Below are 19,064 nucleotides of genomic sequence, written 5' to 3'. Positions count from 1 at the left end.
CTGGGACTACAGGTGCACGCCACCATGCCCAGCTATTTATTGTATTTGTAGTAGAGACGGGGTTTCACCATGTGGCCAGGATGGTCTCATTCTCTTGACCTCATGATCCGCCTGCCATGGCTTCTTAAAGTACTGGGACTACAGGTGTGAGCCACCGCGCCTAGTCTGTGTACTTTATTTCTATTATTACATTGTAATACATAACGAAATAACTATTCAACTCACCATAATGTGAAATCAGTGGGAGCTCTGAGCTTGTTTTCCTGCAACTAGACAGTCCCATCTGGGGGTGATGAGAGACAGTGACAGATCATCAGGCATTAGATTCTCAGAAGAAGCACACAGACTAGGTCCCTCACATGCACAGTTCACAACAGGGTCTGCTCTTATGAGGATCTAATGCTGCCTCTGATCTGGCAGGAGGCAGAGCTCAGGCGGTAATGCTCACTGGCCTGCTGCTCACCTCCTGCTGTGGCTGGTTCCTAACAGGCCAGGGTCCCGGTGGTCCCCATCTGTGACCCGGGGGCTGGGGATCCCCGGATTTCAGAGCCCCACCCAGTCTCTGATTCAGGAGGTCCGGGAGCAGCCTGGCAATCTGCATTTCTAACAAGTTCCCAGGTGTTGCAGATGCCGCTGGGTGTGCTCCACACTTTGAGAGCTGCCACTGTAGTCCACCCCTTCGTTTTACAGATGTGAAAACTGATTTCTAGGGAAGGCAGTTGCTGAACTTAGAGAACCCAGGCGCTGACAGTTGTTTCTTCTACTTCACTCTGCTGCCCCCCAGTGGCTATTTCAATATGGCCAGAAACCCGTTTTGTGCACCTGTCTGAAATGACTACGTTATTACGTAAATTCGGGTGTTAAAACATGAACCATTCTTGTTTTTTGTTACAGAGCTCATTGTATAGTAGGTGACTTTATCACATTCCTTACCGAAAGCAGTTGTAATGCACACTTTACTATCACTAGGCAGGCATATTGCAATAAAATAATTATTAAAATGATCATAGAAACGTGCAAACAGGTGCAAGAGATAATTTTAAGGAGAAATATAGAAGAGCAAATTGTGCTGCTGTTCATATTACAACTCTGTAAAAACTACATCGTGTCTGTATAAAAGTATAAGAAATCTTGGAAGCATATACATCCAATTGCTAATCATGGTTATTTTTATGAGGTAGGATGTTCAGGAGACTTTTACTTTCTTGTACTGTGAAGAGTTATTTTTGGCCGGGTGTGGTGGCTTGTGCCTGTAATCCCAGCACTTTGGGAGGCTGAGGTGGGCGGATCACTTGAGGTCAGGAGCTGGAGATCAGCCTGGCCAATGTGGTGAAACCCCGTCTCTACTAAAAATACAAAAATTAGCCTGGTGTGGTGGTGGGTGCCTGTAATCCCAGCTACTCAGAAGACTGAGGCAGGAGAATTGCTTGAACCTGGAAGGTGGAGGTTGCAGTGTTGCAGTGAGCCGAGACCATGCTATTATACTCCAGTCTGGGTGACAAGAGCAAAACTGTCTTAAGAAAAAAAAAAGTTATTTTTACACAGATTATAAATTATTGTGAAAAGGCCCATGGCTATTTCATGAAAGGAAAACAGCCTATATATATGAATATAGAGTTCAAGGTCACCAGAGGACAATAGATGCTATAAGAGTGTGGTGGAGTTATAAAGGGAACATTTCTTTCTGACATGGATTAAGGTTGATTTAATAACAAATTAATATTTAAATGAAGTACAAAGGGAATTTTTGGCACATGAAAGGCAAGGCCAGAGGAGGTGTCCTCCGTGTGATGTCTCACTGTCTGGGCATGGCAGGAGTCCCTTTCCTTCCTTGTTTCTGGGCCCAGAAGCTTTGATGGGACAGGGTCGAGGGAGGGTCCTGTGGAGTCCTAATAGCCCTGGATATGGTCAGAGGGAGTCACCGCCCTGCTTCCTGTCAACACTCATTCCAGTTTGCTCTCCTTCCAGCTCAAAGCAGAACTCCTGGACATTGCCGTGGAGAACCAGACCCTCAATGAGACCCTGGGTTCTTTGTCGGATGCAGTTGTAGGTTTGACCTACAGCCAACTGGAATCCCTCTCCCCCGAGGCTGTGCACGGAGCCATCTCCACCCTCAGCCAGGTCTCAGGTTGGGCCAAGAGCCAGGTCATCATCTTGTCTGCCAAATACTTGGCCCATGAGAAGGTCAGCTGGAGTTTTAAACTCTTCTTTATTTTCCTGAGATGACCTAAATGTATTAGTCCTCCCAGGCTGCCATAACAATATACCGTAGATTGAGTGGCATAAACAACATAAATTTATTTCTCACAGTTGCGGAGACGGGGAAGTCCAACATCGAGGTGTCAGAAAGGTAGGTTTTATTCTGACGCCTCTTCTCTTGGCCTGTAGGTGGCCGCCATCTTGCTGTGTGCTCACCTGACCACACGAGAGCAAGCTCTCTGGTGTTGCTTCTTACAAGGAAACTAATCCCATTGGATCAGGGCCCCACCTGACCCTCATTATCTCATGACCTCATCTAACCCTTAAAGGCCTCTTAAAGGTCCTTCCTCCCAATGCCATCACGTTAGAGGTTAGGACTTTGACATATGAATTCTTGGGAAACACAAATATTTAATCCATAACAGTCAGTTATACACACACAGCAGGGGGCAACCAATCAGTAAGAAGATGATGCTGAGGAGGACTGCCTGGGTTCAAATCCTTGCTCTGCCATTTACTAGCTGTGTGACACTAGGCAATTTGCTACTTTCACTTTGACTCAGTTTCTTTATTTGTAAAATGTGGACAACAATAGCACTTACTGCCAGGCAAGGTGGCTCACAGCTGCAATCCCAGCACTTTGGAAGGCTGAGGTGGGAGGATCACCTGAGGCCAGGAGTTTGGGATCAGCCTGATCAACATGGTGAAATCCTGTCTCTACTAAAAATACAAAAATTAGCTGGGCGTGGTGGTGCATGCCTGTAATCCCAGCTACTTGGGAGGCTGAGGCAGGAGGATGGCTTGAATCTGGGAGGCAGAGGTTGCAGTGAGCAGAGATTGTGCCACTGCACTCCAGCCTGGGCGACAGAGCAAGACTCCGTTTCAAAAAAAATTAAACAACAACAACAAATCAGTAGCACTTATCCTGTAGCATTGCTGTGAATATTATGTGAGTTGGTACACATGAAGAAGCTAGACCACCAGGTAACACCACAGAGTATGAGCTCAAGGGGCGTTAGCCGTCCCTGAGTGGGATCAACATGTGGGACTCATCCCAGGATTTTCCTGCCTGCTGTTAAGCTGCTATTAGGTTGATGCAAAAAGTAATTGCGGTTTTTGCCATTACTTTGGGATTAGGGATGATGCTATTTTATTCCAATCTTGGGCTGCAGAGAGGGAACTGTCAGGCAGACAGTCCTTTTTGGTGGGGACAGGAGTCTTAATCTGTGTTCTAGCTGCTCCTGGGGTGGAAAATGGACATTCTTTTGAGGACAATTAATGTCCCTGGGTTGAGTCCAGTCCAGAGGGCTCCAAATCTGGGAGACTTGAGTTCTAAGCATTTTGGTGTCATCTATTTTTTTTTTTTTTGAGATGGAGTCTTGCCCTTGTCGCCCATGCTGGAGTGCAATGGCACAACCTCAGCTCATTGCAACCTCCGCCTCCCAGGTTCAAGCAATTCTCCTGCCTCAGCCTTCTGAGTAGCTGGGATTACAGGCACCCACCACCACACCCAGTGAATTTTTGTGTTTTTAGTAGAGACAAGGTTTCGCCATGTTGGCCAGGCTGGTCTTGAACTCCTGACCTCGTAATCCACCCGCCTCAGCCTCCCAAAGTGCTAGGATTACAGGCATTAGCCACCGCGCCTGGCTTTTGGTGTCCTTCTCATTTAGTCCACACTCATGGCCACTTCCCAGGATGCAAACTGGCTCACAAGGATTGGATTAGGACCCATTCCAATCAAATAATAGTAACAAACATTTATTTATTTTTGGCTTCTGGATATTAATTTTAATTACCTTGAAACAACATAATTTACTACCAAGATGTTTAACAAGCACCCATTATAATTGCTAAACTGTGAATTTAGTTTTAACTGTGTCTGACCAACTATACAAAACTCATCAATTTTTCTTTTGACAAAAGGTAGTAGGCTGGACGTGGTGGCTCATGCCTGCAATCCCAGCAGTTTGGGAGGCCAAGATGAATGGATCACTTGAGGCTAGGAGTTTGAGACCAGCCTGGACAACATGGTGAAACCCTGTCTCTATTAAAAATAGAAAAATTAGCTGGCCATGATGGTGCACGTCCGTAATTTCAGCTACTTGGAAGGCCGAAGCAGGAGAATCACTTGAACCCAGGAGGCGGAGGAGGTTGTAGTGAGCCGAGATCGTGCCACTGTACTCCAGACTGGGCTGGGCTACAGAGCAAGACTCTGTCTTAAAAAAAAAAAAAGTAGTAGAAATCCCAAAGAATAAAGGAGAGACTACTCCATAAACGTCATGTTTATTAACCTAGCACCATAATTCCAGTGTTAGTACCTCCCATGCAGCTGGAAGGAGAATATGGGAAGAGGTGAAGATGTTGAAAATGTAAGGGGCCCCATTTTGCTTGCTCTAAAGCAAAATACCACAGTGTCTCACAAAGAAGAAAATCACTGAGGTTGGAAATGAAAACAAAAGCTTTTGATTCAGGTAGTAAAGGGGTTTAAGGGTTATAGAGTAGAATCCATGCATCCGGAAGGCAGTGCTGGAGTCAGCCTCAGGAACTGGGGGGTTTCTTCTTCTTTTTTTCTTTTTTGAGACAGGGTCTCACTATTTTGCCCAGGCTGGAGTGCAGTGATCTGATCTTGGGTCAATTCAGCCTTGACCCCCCAGGCTCAGGTGATCCTCCCACCTGAGCCTCCTGAGTAGCTGGGACCACAGACGCATGCCACAATGCTGGGCTGATTTTTGCGTTTTTTTGTAGAGATGGGATTTTGCAATGTTGCCCAGGCAGATCTCAAACTCCTGGGCTCAAGCAATCTACTCGCCTTGGCCTCCCAAAGAGCAGGAGTAGGGGATTTCTTCTTGGCATCCAAGTCTTTTTAAATTTCTTCAGATTTTTAAAACTGGGTTTGGTATGTCATGGTTCTGAGCCAGATATATTCCAACCACATTCCCCAAAGTAAATCCAAGTGGGAACTGGAGCAGGATGTCAGCAGAGAGGGCGAGGGAGGGATGAAGGGCAGCTGCAGCTCTGAGGGCTGGTCCTAGCCTGCTTCCTCCATCGTGGGGCCAAGGGAGTGGGGGTGTGGAATAACAAACATTTACTGAACACTTACTATGTGCCAGGTTGTGTTCTAAGTGAGTTAATCATTTAATCCAACAATCCTCTGAAGTCAGGAGTGCTATAGTCTTCATTTTCCAGTTCATTCATGTGAGGTACAGAGTGTGTAAGGGAACTGGAAAAGGCCACGTGAAAGTTACACAGCTGGGATTGAACCCAGGGCACCTGGCCTCAGAGCCATCTTGTTTAACTCCCGTGCTCACTGTCTCCGTCATGGCACCAGGACCAATGTCCACCCATTCCCACTTTCTGACTCAGGTACCAGGCCAGCCCATTCATCTGGTCTCTTCTAGCCTCGTGGTGACTTTATGTTGAAGGCTTTGAATCCTTGTTTCTGGAACTTGATTGGGGCTCCATGGGTCCACCTTGACAGTCCTCTCTGAATTTGATTTTAGGGAGTTGAGGGAGACTGTTTTGTTCCCTCCCAGCCCAGGACAAAGTGGTTTGTCTCTTTCCTAATATCCAACTCTTCCTACTGAGGGGTGAGGCCACTTTTACTCAGAAGGCAAGTGGTCAAAAGGTCTTGCCTTCTTTGAAGGCAGCATGAGATCACCCATTATACACAGAATAACTAAAGGAACCCACTCAGCTGTCTTTTCATAGAACCAAAGCATGTCCTTGATTATATGGAAAACTTTCTAGCATCTTCACTCTAAAGGAAGGAAAAGAACCCAAGTATAATTTCTTTCTTTCTTTTTTTTGAGATGGAGTTTTGCTCTTGTTGCCCAGTCTGGAGTGCCATGGCACAATCTCAGCTCACTGCAACCTCCGCCTCATGGGTTCAAGCAATTCTTCTGCCTCAGTCTCCCAAGTAGCTTGGATTACAGGAACCTGCTACCACGCCTGGCTAATTTTTGTATTTTTAGTAGAGATGGGGTTGCACCACGTTGGCCAGGCTGGTCTCGAACTCCTGACCTCAGGTGATCCACCTGCCTTGGCCTCTTAAAGTGCTGGGATTACAGGCGTGAGCCACCACGCCCAGCCAACTCTCTTTCTTGACAGAAGGAAGGAAGGCCTGTGGAGGCAGCATCTGTCTGGCTCACTGCTGTGCCCCTAAGGTGTCACCCATCCCTATACTTGGCACATAGATGGGCTGAGTGCACGTTGGAGAGGTGAAAGGCAGGAGCAGAGCCTGAATGCGCGGCCGCTCCTCTTCCAGGTGCTGTCTTTCTACAATGTCAGCCAGATGGGCGCGCTGCTGGCTGGGGTCAGCACCCAGGCCTTCTGTAGCATGAACCGCAAGGACCTCTCGCAGGTCCTGAGAAGTGCCGTCTCCCAGTATGTATCCGAATTGTCACCTGCCCAGCAGCAAGGTATCCTCAGCAAGGTGAGAGGAAGATGTCTGGTGCTCAGCCACATGTCACAGGGGGTGTGTTTTTGGGGTTGGTGAGTGGGCTGTGACTTTGGGCCATGAACCCAGGGCTGGGATTGTCTCAGCTGTTGGTGTCTGGGGTTGCTCTGCCTTCTCCTGGTGGCACACCTTCCTTCCTTTCCAGACGGAGCCCTTCGGTCATGCTGTCATTCTTCCCAGACCGCTTTGTTCTCCCAGACAGTCTAATCTGGGAGACTTTTCTTAAATCAGGTTTACTGATCTTATAACACTTCAAGTTTTTTTTTTTTGAGACTGTCTTTTTGTGTTGCCCAGGCTGGAGTACAGTGGTGTGATCATAGCTCACCACAGTCTCCTGGGGTCAAGCAATCCTCCTGCCTCAACCTCCTAAGTAGCTGGGACCACAGGCATACAACACCATGCCTGGCTAATTTTTTTAACTTTTTGTAGAGACATGGTCTTGCTATGTTGCCCAGGCTAGTCTCAAACTCCTGGCCTCAAGCCACCATGTCTGGCTAATTTATTAATTTTTTGTAGAGATGGAGTATTGCTATATTGACCAGGCTGGTCTTCAACTCCTGGCCTCAAATAATCCTTCTGCATCGGCCTCCCAAAGTGCTGGGATTACAGGTGTGAGCCACTGTGCCTGGCCTAAAATTTGTTTTTCAAATCTAAAAATAAACCCCAAAATTCTAGGGTGCATCTGAAAGCCCTTTTCATGGTCCACAGCCATGTCCATATTCTGTTTTTTTGTTTGTTTGTTTAGATAGGGTCTTCCTCTATTACCCCAGTCAGCATGCAGTGACATGATCTTGGTTGGCTGCAGCCTCGACCTCTGGGGCTGAAGTGATCCTCCCACCTCAGCCTCCCAAGTAGTTGGGACTACAGACCTGTGCTGCTCACTAATTTTTGTTTTTCTAGAGATGGGGTCTTGCCATGTTGCCCAGGCTGGTCTCAAACTCCTAGGCTCAAGTGATCCACCCGCCTCGGCCTCCTACAGTGCTGGGATTACAGGTGTAAGCCACCATGCCTGGCCCCTTTTTTACTTGTCAGGAGTCTTTTGGCATCTTGCTCTATCAGGTCCGTTCTGTCCAATGGCAAAATCTGTTAAGAAACCAAAACTTGGCCAGGTGAGGTGGCTCACGCCTGTAATCCCAGCACTTTGGGAGGCCAAGGTGGGTGGATCAAGAGGTTAGGAAATCGAGACCAGCCTGGCCAACGTGGTGAAACCCCGTCTCTACTAAAAATACAAAAAATTAGCCGGGTGTTGTGGTGCACTCCTGTAGTCCCAGCTACTCGGGAGGCTGAGGCAGGGAAATTGCTTGAACCCAGGAGGCGGAGATTGCAGCGAGCCAAGATCGTGCCACTGAACTCCACCCTGGTGACAGAGGGAGACTCTCATCTCAAAAAAAAAAAAAAAAAAAAAAAAAAAAAAGAAAGAAAGAAAAAAGAAAAAAAACCCTAAAACCTAAAGGGTTTGGCCTAAAACACCAATACCTTGCAGACAGCAAGTAGCCCATACAGTTAAAATAAAGAAATAAGGAGCATGGGTTTTGGAATCAGACAGACTTGGGCTTGAATCTCACTTACTGACTTTCAACTCATCACACTTGAAGTCTCTGTTTCCTCACCTGTGAAATGGGGATGATGCTACTCTCCACTTCCTAGGGTTGCTGAGCGGGTCTGATGGATTTTATTGCCTGTGATGTAGTGCCTGGCCCTTCCTCAAAGCTCAATGCATTTTTTACAATGTTGTTTTGTTGCTTCTCACTTTTGGCAGATGGTCCAAGCGGAAGACACTGCCCCAGGCATCGTGGAGATACAAGGGGCTTTCTTTAAGGAAGTGTCTCTGTTTGATTTAAGGAGGCAACCTGGATTCAACTCTACAGTCCTGAAGGATAAGGAACTTGGAAGGAGCCAGGTATTACCATGAAGCACAGACTGATCCTGTATTTCTGACTATCTGTCTTGTGAGAATGAATGGTCTGTTTAAAGGTTAATTTGATAAAAGAAATTTATTTCTGTGTGATTAATATAGGAGGCAGAATAGTATAGTGTTAAGAAGTTGGACAGGCTGAGGCAGGAGGATCGCTTGACGCCAGGAGTTTGAGACCAGCCTGGGCAACATAGCAAGATCCCGTCTCTACAAAAAGTTAAAAAATTAGCCAGGCATGATGATGCATGTCTGTGTTCCCAGCTACTCAGGAGGCTGAGGCAGGAGGATCACATGAGCCTGGGAGTTCCCCAATGCAGTGAGTTATGGTCACGCTACTGCACTCCAGTCTGGGCAACAGAGCAAGACCCTGTCTCTTAAAAAAAAGTTAGACAAGATCTGAGCATGAATTCTGGCTCCCACTTATTTATTAGCTTTGGAGAAGTTCCTTATATGGCCTCAGTTTTCTCATGTGCAAAATGGGGATAATTTTTATAATAAAATGAGGGTCACTGATACATGCCACCTGGGCCGTGTGCTGTAAATATTCGCGGCTATTATGTGTATTATTAAATGCTGTGAGCATTGAGGCCACTTGGGGGGATGGTGCTGTTGAAGTAGATGCTCTGCCTTAGTACCATTGTTGACTACCTTTGTATTCAGTCAGTCTTCATTACATGCACCCAGCAAATGTTTATCAAGCACCGCCCAACAATGCGCCAGGCGCTGCTCACAGTGCTGAGTGTGCAAAAGTGAATGAAACAGACACAAATCCGTCTGTTCCAGGGGCTCTTGCTCAGGGTCTCTCATGAGGCTGGATGATGTCCCGCTGATCTATTGCTGTGTCACAAACCACCTCTAAATTTAGTGACAGTGACAACCATTTTATTTTATTTTGTTTTATTTTTTGAGACAGAGTCTCTCTCGGTCACCCAGGCTGGAGTGCAGTGGCACAATCTTGGCTCACTGTAACCTCCTCCTCCCGAGTTCAAGCAATCCTCATGGCTCTGCCTCCTGAGTAGCTTGGATTACAGGCACACGCCGTCATGCCTGGCTAATTTTTTGTATTTTTTACAGAGACAGGGTTTCACCATGTTGGCCAAGCTGGTGTCGAACTCTTGACCTCAAGTGACCTGCCCGCCTTGGCCTCCCAAAGTCCTGGGATTACAGGCATGAACCAGGGCACCCGGCCAATAGTTTTATTTGGAAAATACATCCTGCCACCGAAGACTTCAAGATACTTTTGTCTCGGCCATTGAGCTGATGGGATTGCCATTTCCTGAGATGGGGAAGACTGTGGAAGGGTCCCAGAATTTGACCCTGAGCCCAAGGAAATCTCTGGGGCCACAGTGTCCAGAACTTCCCTCCATCGCCCACCCCTTTTGCCTGGGCTACCATGTCTAACGCTAGCTCATAATTTATTCTGTTTAGGGAATGATGCTCAAAGTTTCAGAGTCTATAAAATAGACAAATGTAGTACTTGATTGCGTCTGCAAGTTAGGGATTCTGTAAAATTATATTCCTTAAAACAAATGACTCCCCTGTCTACTTGGCATTGTTCTAGAGTGCTCATCGGGGGGTGGTTTGAAGGGAGTGCATGCTGCTAGCTGCAGGTACTTTATTGCTGGTGCTTTCTAGCCCATCCTGGTCTATTCTGGGATGCTTGGTGTTCAGGACCTGGCAGGTGCACATGTAAATAGGAGCCACAGGGAGTTCTCAACTGGTCAGCAGCTTCCTAAAGCACAGGAAGTAAAACTCCAGCCCTGCCACCAATGTCTTTGCCTCTCATCTGCCTCATGGGGTGTAGAGAATCACCTGGAGTGTGAGAGTGGGGCTCTGGAATTACCTTGACAGTGGTTCAAATCCAGGCACTGCCACTTAGCAATGATCTAGTCCTAGGTAACTCACATAGCCTGTTAAGCCTCCATTTCCCCATCTGTAAAATGGGATTGTGGAGCGCCTTCCTGATAGGGCCTCGCAGTGTTGGGCACACGCTGAGTGTGCCATCAGTGCTAACGATCATTCTCTTCTCGCAGGCTCTCTTCCTGTATGAGCTTCTGTTAAAGACCACCAGAAGGCCTGAGGAGCTTTTGAGGTAGGAAAATGTAACTCAGCCTGGGTGCCAAACAGGCCTTTCAGAGCCTTCTGCCAGAGCAGCCTACTTTCCCAGGAGGGAGAGTTAGGCAGTCATGTCTGTAGCTTGTATCTGATCATATCTGCCTTCTCTTGTTCTTTCTTTCCTCTCTTCCTCACCTCCTTTCTCTCCTGAGTCCCTTGTTTTGTTTTCTAGTGCTGGGCAGCTGGTCAAAGGCGTGACCTGCTCACACATTGATGCCATGAGCACTGACTTCTTTCTGGCTCATTTCCAGGATTTTCAGAACAACTTCGCCCTGCTTTCACCCTATCAGGTACCGTTAAAGCATTTTCCAGCTTCTAATTCTCTCTCCCTACCCCAGTCACTGGGCCTGGATTGGCTGTGGCATCTAAAGATCTTCATGCCAGAATTATTCAGATCCAAGTGATGACTTAGGGCCAAAGATTGAGCCAGGTTTTTTCCAGTTTCTTTTTAAACAGCTCCAAATACCCACATCTCTACAGCCAAAGTATCAACGGATTGGTTATTCCATACTCAAATTTGAGCCTTAAAATATATTCATAAGGGATAGTATTTTGTGTGTTCGTAATTATGTTCCCGTGGGATGGAAGGTACTCCTTCAGCTAATATTCCAACACTTTCCAGGAGTAGCTGTGAATGCAAACAGTACTCTGAGAACATTTTCTTTCTCACTTAAAACTTCATTTTCCAAAAGGTTATGGAGGCTATTTAACCCTTTGGGGAGACTAGAAGCAGTAACTGAATTTTTTTTTTTTTTTTTTTTTTTTTTTTTTTTTTTGAGACACGGTCTTGCCCTGTCACCCAGGCTGGAGTACAGTGGCATAATCATGGTTCATTGCAGCCTCAACCTCCTGGGCTCAAGAGATCCTTCCGACTCAACTTCTTGAGTAGCTGGGACTAAAGGCACACACCACCATGCCTGGCTAATTTATTTATTTTTTGCAGAGATAGGGTCTTGATATGTTGCCTAGGCTGGTCTCAAATTCCTGGGCTCAAGTGATCCTCCTGCCTCAGCCTCTCAAAGTGCTGGGATGACAGGCATGAGCCACTGCACCCAGCCAGTGACTGATTTTTCAGTGTCTAAGCTAGTAAACACGGGCTTTGCAACATTTGAACTTTTGGTGTGAACCGTTGGCTTACAGACTCCTGTAATGGATATTAAAAAGCACCTTCTCAACTCTGGCCTTGTGTTTCAGACCAGAATGAAGAATTTCCAAAGAGTAAATTATCTTCCAGAAAACCAGGAAGCATAGAGTGCTTGGTGTATACTCCTTCAAGATCATTAGAGGAATATGCAAAGTTTTAATGAAGCTCTCTCATTCCCTTGGACTGTTAATTCTGTTAGTGAGTCTCAAAGTTGAGCTTGCGTCAGCATTGTGTGGAAGGCTGTAAAAACACAAATTGGGGGCCCCACTCCCAGAGTTTTACATATAGTAGGTAAGGGGTGAGGTCTGAGACTTTGCATTTCTAATCAGTTTGCTGGTACAAACCACTGAACTATTTTAAAAGACCTGCCCAGGTGGGCAAGCCAATAACTGAGCAAATGGATGGAAGCTAGACCTGCTTTGAGGAAGACCTACATGTTCGAGCAGGAAGAGTTGCCCCAGTGAAGGTGCTTTCCTAGGCTTCCAGCTCTCAGAACCTTCAAATACCAGTTAATTAGAAAATTTGCCTTTCTCATTTATATTTTTACTAAAACACATTATTATTATTATTATTATTATTATTATTATTATTATTGAGACAGGGCCTTGCTCTGTTGCCCAGGCTGGAATGTAGTGGTTCAATCTCACTGCAGCCTCCGCCCCTGGGTTCAAGTGATTCTCCTGCCTCAGTCTCCTGACTAGCTGGGATTCTAGGTGTGCACCACCACACCTGGCTAATTTTTGTATTTTTAGTAGGGACGGGGTTTCATCATGTTGGCCAGGCTGGTCTTGAACTCCTGACCTCCAGTGATCCATCAGCCTCAGCCTCCTAAAGTGCTGGGATTACAGGCATGAGCCACCACGCCCATCCTGAAAACACATAATTATTACACACACACACAAACAACCAATACGGAGAAAGTAAAATTTCCCCAAATTTTCCCCAGAGCAGTTGTTCTCAACAGAGTACTGTTTTGCCCTCTTAGGGGACTTTTGGCCATGTCTGCAAACATTTTTGATTGTCACAACTGGAGCAGAGCTACTGGCATCTAGTGGGTAGAGGCCAGGGGTGCAGCTCAACATCCTACAATGCGTAGGACAGCACCACTACACAGAGGTATCTGGTCGAAAATGTCAATAATACTGAGGTGAGCAACCGTGTTTCAGAGGTAACTATAAAGAACAGTTTGCTATTACTTTTGAGAGTTTTCTTTTATATATAAAATATAGGCCGGGTGCAATGACTCATGCCTGTAATTCTAGCACTTTGGGAGGCTGAGGTGGGAGGTTCATTTGAGGATAGGACTTTGAAACCAACCTGGGAAACATATACCAAGACTCTAACTCTACAAAAAAATACAAAAATTACCCAAATATGGTGGCACATGCCTGTAGTCCTAGCTACTTGGGGAACTGAGGCAGGAGGATCACTTGAACCCGGGAGTTCAAGGCGGCAGTGAGCTATGATTGAGTCACTGCATTTCAGCCTGGGTGACAGAGTGAGACTCTATCTCTAAACCAAATTTAAAAAAAGTATCTATTTACATGTAATATAAAAACCACAAGTGGGCCGGGCACAGTGGCTCACACCAGTAATCTTAGCACTTTAGGAGGCCGAGATGGGTGGATCACTTGAGGTTAGGAGTTCGAAACCAGCCTGGCCAACCTACAAAATAAAAAAAATACAAAAAAAAATACTAAAAATACAAAAAAAAAAAAATTAGCTGTGCATGGTCGGGGGTGCCTGTAATCCCAGCTACTCGGGAGGCTGATGCAGGAGAATTGCTTGAATCCGGAAGGCAGAGGTTGCAGTGAGCTAAGATTACGCCACTGTACTACAGCCTAGGTGACAGAGTGAGACTGTCTCAAAAAAAAAAAAAAAACCACAAGTGAGCTCATACTATACATACTGTTCTGTTTATATATATAGCTAAGAGAGAGAGATATATATATGTATAAAACTATATATATAGTTAAGCTATATATAACTATGTATAATTAAATATAACTATATATAGTTAAATATAACTGTATAACTATATGTATAGTTAAGCTATATATATAGTTTAACAGAATTGTGTGCACAATATGAGCCCATTTGTGGTTTTTACATTATATATAACTATATATATGCACATGCATAAAATAGCAGAGACATCATTTAGTGTTAATATATATATAAATCTACCTTATTAAAACAAAGTAGGTGCACTATTCCGTTGTATGTGTATACCATAATTTACTTAACCAATCCCCTGCTGAGGAACATTAAAATTATATCTCCCTTTCTTGCAGATATAAGCAAAATTGCGAGGAGCATTCTCACACTTAAATGTCTGTGTTAATGTTTGTTATTGCCTCAATGTTCTCATCCATAAACTGGGCACAGTAGTGGTACCTACATCATAGGGTGCTCTATTGCATAAATGAACACATATGAAGCACTTAGAATAGTACCTGGCACATGGAAAGCACTGTGTTTGTTCTTCTTCTTACTGCATTAAATCCCCAGAACTGCTTAATCTTTCAGGTTAATTGTTTGGCGTGGAAATACTGGGAAGTTTCCAGGTTGTCTATGCCACCTTTCCTCTTGGCTGCACTCCCGTAAGTGAACATCAGCCCCCACCTTCTGGCTCAGCAGTGAGATCGGTGGGAATCACTGAAGTCAAAATGATTCTCTCACCACTGGGTTTTCTTGAGGAACCAGACGCAGAGTGGAGCGTGCCTTAGACAGTTAAGCCCTGGAGATCCAGGATTTCAATTCTGAGTATCACACAGACATTTGAGACAGACTTTCTTGCTTTTCTTGTTATGTAAAAACCAAGCCAAAGCAACCCAAGCCTGAATGAGTGTCAGTGAGGCAGGTCCCATCTGGCCTGGCTTTGTGGCTGTGCCAGGCTCCAGGAGAATCAGGGCTGAGGGGAGCAGTAGGCGTTTCTCCTGGCATGTGTGAGCTTTCAGGCCTGCAGGGTAGCCCTGCTTTGCAAACATGATCTGGACATTGTTTCTCTCCTTCTCTCCTTCTTTATTTCTGTCTACCTTCTTTTGCTCTTATTGTCTTCATTCATTCAAAAAAAAAAAATTTCATTGAGTACTTGCTGTGTGCTAGTTCTCAGATAGCTAAATTTTCTATCTGAAAACTTAGAAATTCCTGTTAATTTATAAGACCTTATAATCTCATGGTGGGAGAGGGAATACACAAGCATGAAGCCAATTATAATATCAGGTTGATATTTGGTTGAAAGCAACAGAACTGAAACTGAAACTGGCTTATGCAATAAAAGGGAATTTTTGGTTCAGTTAACTGGAAAGTTCAGAGACGGACTTCAGGCATGGCTGGATCTAGGGGTGCAAATGATGTCATTTGTCTCTTGTCCCAGTTTTTCTCTGTTGGCTTCACTATCAGGCAAGTTATTCCTCTGTGGGAACCCTGGAAGATCTAAGGTTAAATTTTCCCAGTTTCATATTCAGGGAAAAGAGAAAAATGTTCTCTTCCCATCATTCTCAATACACATCTTGGGTTTGACTCTCATTGACCTTAATTGGGAGAATTTGTTTTCCTTGAACCAATCAGTGAGGTTGGGAGGATGGGTAACTTTGACTGACTTCAATCTGTATTGCACCCCTGGAGCTGGAGAGAAACCACAAGGACTTAGAGTGAGGGAGATGGTTCTCCAAGAAAAACTAGGTGCTTTCCAAGAAAGCCAGGTGCTGTTACACACCTCTGTTAGGACAGAGGTGGAAGAACATGTTTGGGGGAAGATGTTGAATCTGGTTTTTGAACAGTCAAGTGGTGGGGTTGACTAGGCCAGATGGGTTTCATGCAGCCTTTCTCAACTTTTTTATTGCCTTCCAAAGGAGAGGCAAAGGGGAGGGATAATGAGCACTGGACATAGAGGAGGGAATATCACCCATAGACTGGAGAGACAGGGGAGACCGAACTAATGCTGGATAGAGAGTTTAAGATGGACATTCCAGGCAGTGGAATGGGTATGTCCGGTTCAGCAGTGGGTAAGAAAAGCAAATCACTCTGAGAACACATGGGGGTATAACTGTAGAGTAGATAGGGGAGAGAAGGCCAGAGAGTTAAGGGACATCAGATCATGGGGGCTTTGTGAAGTGAGGTGTTTCACTCATATTCTGTGTGCAGCCATCAGATTTATATTTCAGAAAGATCATAGCCACTACCCACATAGAGGATAGAATGCAGGGAGGCTGAATGGAAAGAAGGGAGACAGCTGAAGATTATTTCAGTAACCCAGATCTTGGCATGGCACTTCTACCACTCATTCATCTCAGCTCAAATGAAACTGCCTTAGAAGGGGCTCGTTTGATTATCCCCATTGTCATTCTGTTTTACAGAGCCATTTTATTTTCTTCCTTACATTAATTAATTAATTAATTAATTTATTTTTGAGACAGAGTCTCCCCCTGTCACCCAGGCTGGAGTGCAGGGGTGTAATCTTGGCTCATTGCAACCTCCACCACCTGGGTTCAAGAGATTCTCCTACCTCAGCCTCCCCAGTAGCTGGGATTACAGGTGTGCGCCACCACGCCTGGCTAATTTTTGTATTTTTTGGTAGAGACAGGGTTTCACCATGATGGCCAGGCTGGTCTCAAACTCCTGACCTCAGATGATCTGCTTGCCTCGGCCTCCCAAAGTGCTGGGATTACAGGCGTGAGCCACCATGCCGGCCTTCTTCCTTGCATTTATTAATAGCTGAAATGTCTTGTTTTATTCACTGGTTTCTGTATTTCTTCTCTCTGCTAGAATTAAGGACCACATGTGTCTTGTTCATTGTTATATTTGGTGACTAGAACAGTGCCTGGCTTACTGTAGATGCTTTGTAGATATTTGCTGGATGAATGAAGAAATAAATAAGACAGTGGTACTGGGAATGGAGAAGTTAGAATAGTTTTTTTGTTGTTGTTGTTTTGAGACAGGGTCTCATTCTGTCACCCAGGTTGGAGTGCAGTGGTGAGATCTCAGCTCACTGCAACCTCTGTCTCCCATGTTCAAGTGATTCTTCCACTTCAGCCTCTAGAGTAGCTGAAACCCCAGGTGTGTGTGCCACCACGCCCAGCTCATTTTTTTTGTATTTTTGGTAGAAATGGGATTTCACCGTGTTGCTCAGGCTGGTCTCAAACTCCTGATCTCAGGTGACCCACTTTGGCCTCCCAAAGTGCTGGGATTACAGGTGTGAGCCACGACACCTGGCCGGAAGTAAGAACAGATTGGGATAATACTAAGGAGATAGCAATGACAGGCTTGGGATGAAGAAAAAAAGGAGTGTGGGATAGCATAGAGGCGGAAGAACATGTTTGGGGGAAGATGTTGTATCTGGTTTTGGAACAGTCAAGTGGTGGGGTTGAGTAGGCCGGATGGGTTTCATGCAGACTTTCTCAACTTTTATTATTGCCTTCCAAAGGAGAAAATTTTAATTTCTCCTGAATGAAAGAAATTATACACTGAGGAAAAATATTTTGAGTAGGAATGAGCTTCAGTGGGTTACAGATCTTTGTCATAACAGTCTTTTTAATCTCCCATCCAAACCAGTTTCTCCTTCTTGAGGGTGACTTTGACCCTGTTGAGAATACATTGTCAAGAGCTGAAGGATCAAGAGCTGAAGGCAGAGTTCTGGACTGGAGATGACAGAATTTCTCTTTCCACTCTTTTTCTTATCTTTCTTTCTCACTTTCTAGTTATTCTCTCTCCTCTTTGTCTCTTTTTTCATCTACTTTTTCCTTTCTTTTTCATCTCCCCTCAACCAGTCCATCAATCAACGTGTTTATTTACGGAGAACCCATTCTCTGATCAATGTTCTGGGGCATAGAAGAGGAGCATGATGGGAAGTTTGTTCCCACCCACAGAAGAGGGTCGTGATGGGAAGTTTGTTCCCACCCATAGAAGAGAGCATGATGGGAAGTTTGTTGCCCATTCATAGAAGGGGAGCATGATGGGAAGTTTGTTCCCACCCACAGAAGAGGAGCATGATGGGTAGGAAGCTTGCTACCTGCTGCAGGGAGCCAAAGCATCACTGGGGAGAACAAACATTTAAAGAATGTCTTTGGGATGAGCTCTTGGGCATGCGGACCCTGATTTTAGGGGCCAACAGGAGCAGCCATGTGTTCCTCCTCTTGTTCTCCCCATCTCTCTCCAGGGCCCGCTACCTGGCTTCTGTCCCAGCCTCCCAGTGTGTGCCTTTTCTGATCAGCCTGGGGAAGAGCTGGTTGGACTCCTTGGTTTTAGATTCCCACAAAAAGACTTCAGTCCTCAGGAAAGTGCAGCAGTGCCTGGTAAGAAAACTCTTCCTGGGTGTCCCCTCCCTCTGGGTATCTGTGGCCATGTTGGGGAGCCCTGTGAGGGATCTGGCTAGGATCTTGAGCCTGCTTGATGGCCAGAAGTCTGACTGGTGGGTCTTGAAGCTTACTCTAAAGCTGCTGGTTGGAACAATCTTTTCCATTGGTTCTGGAGACTTCTGCCCCAGGGCCCAAAGGAGAGGAGGCTACTCTGGAGGAATGGAAAGAGCACAGTACCCAGAGACTGGGTGCCAGTGATTGGTTATGTGGCTTTGGGTGAATCACCTTTCCTCCCTGAGCCTCAGTCTTCTCATCTGTAAGGTGGCGGTAGTAGCACATCTCCTGTAAAGTACTTTTTTTTTTTTTTTTTTTTTGGGACAGAGTCTCACTCTGTCACCCAGGCTGGAGTGCAGTAGCGCGATCTCAGCTCACTGCAACCTCTGCCTCCCAGGTTCAAGTGATTCTCCTGCCTCAGCCTCCCAAGTAGCTGGGACTACAGGTGCGTACCACTACACTCGGCTATTTTTTGTTTTTTTAGTAGAGATAGGGTTTCACCATGTTGGCCAGGATGGTCTCAAACTCCTGACATCAGGTGATCCATCCACTTCGGCCTCCCAAAGTGTTGAGATTACAGACATGAGCCACCATACCTAGCCTCCTCATAGAGTAATGAGAACATGACATGGGCAATGTATTATTTAATGTAAAAGCTCAAAGGCCAGATTGTCTAGGTGTGAATCCTAGCCTTGCCATTAGCTGGCAGTTTCTTTTTCTTTAAAAAATGGATAATAGTAGTACTTACTTCTTACAGTTACTTTGAAGATGACTAGATTGAGACCCATAGATACTCAGGACAGTGCCCGCACATAGGAAACACACAATAAATGTCAACTATTTTTGTCATTTTGTGAAAGTGCAAAAGAGCTTTGAAGGCTT

The 19,064-nt window shown here is 45.4% G+C and overlaps 1 protein-coding gene across 1 annotated transcript in view; it reads left to right on the top strand.

Annotated features, from left to right (window-relative positions):
* Positions 1-19,064, top strand: part of OTOA (otoancorin) — an 81,297-nt gene that overhangs the window by 28,787 nt on the left and 33,446 nt on the right. The window contains 7 exon segments of the mRNA XM_024233703.3: positions 1,969-2,184; positions 6,464-6,631; positions 8,415-8,555; positions 10,604-10,662; positions 10,858-10,975; positions 14,359-14,432; positions 17,990-18,125. Coding sequence (XP_024089471.2) covers positions 1,969-2,184; positions 6,464-6,631; positions 8,415-8,555; positions 10,604-10,662; positions 10,858-10,975; positions 14,359-14,432; positions 17,990-18,125 — 912 coding nt within the window.

This window comes from Pongo abelii, chromosome 18, assembly GCF_028885655.2.
Source record: "Pongo abelii isolate AG06213 chromosome 18, NHGRI_mPonAbe1-v2.0_pri, whole genome shotgun sequence".
Lineage (NCBI taxonomy): Eukaryota > Metazoa > Chordata > Mammalia > Primates > Hominidae > Pongo > Pongo abelii.
The sequence above is the reverse complement of the archived record's forward strand: the minus strand, read 5'-3'. Positions and strand labels throughout refer to the sequence as shown.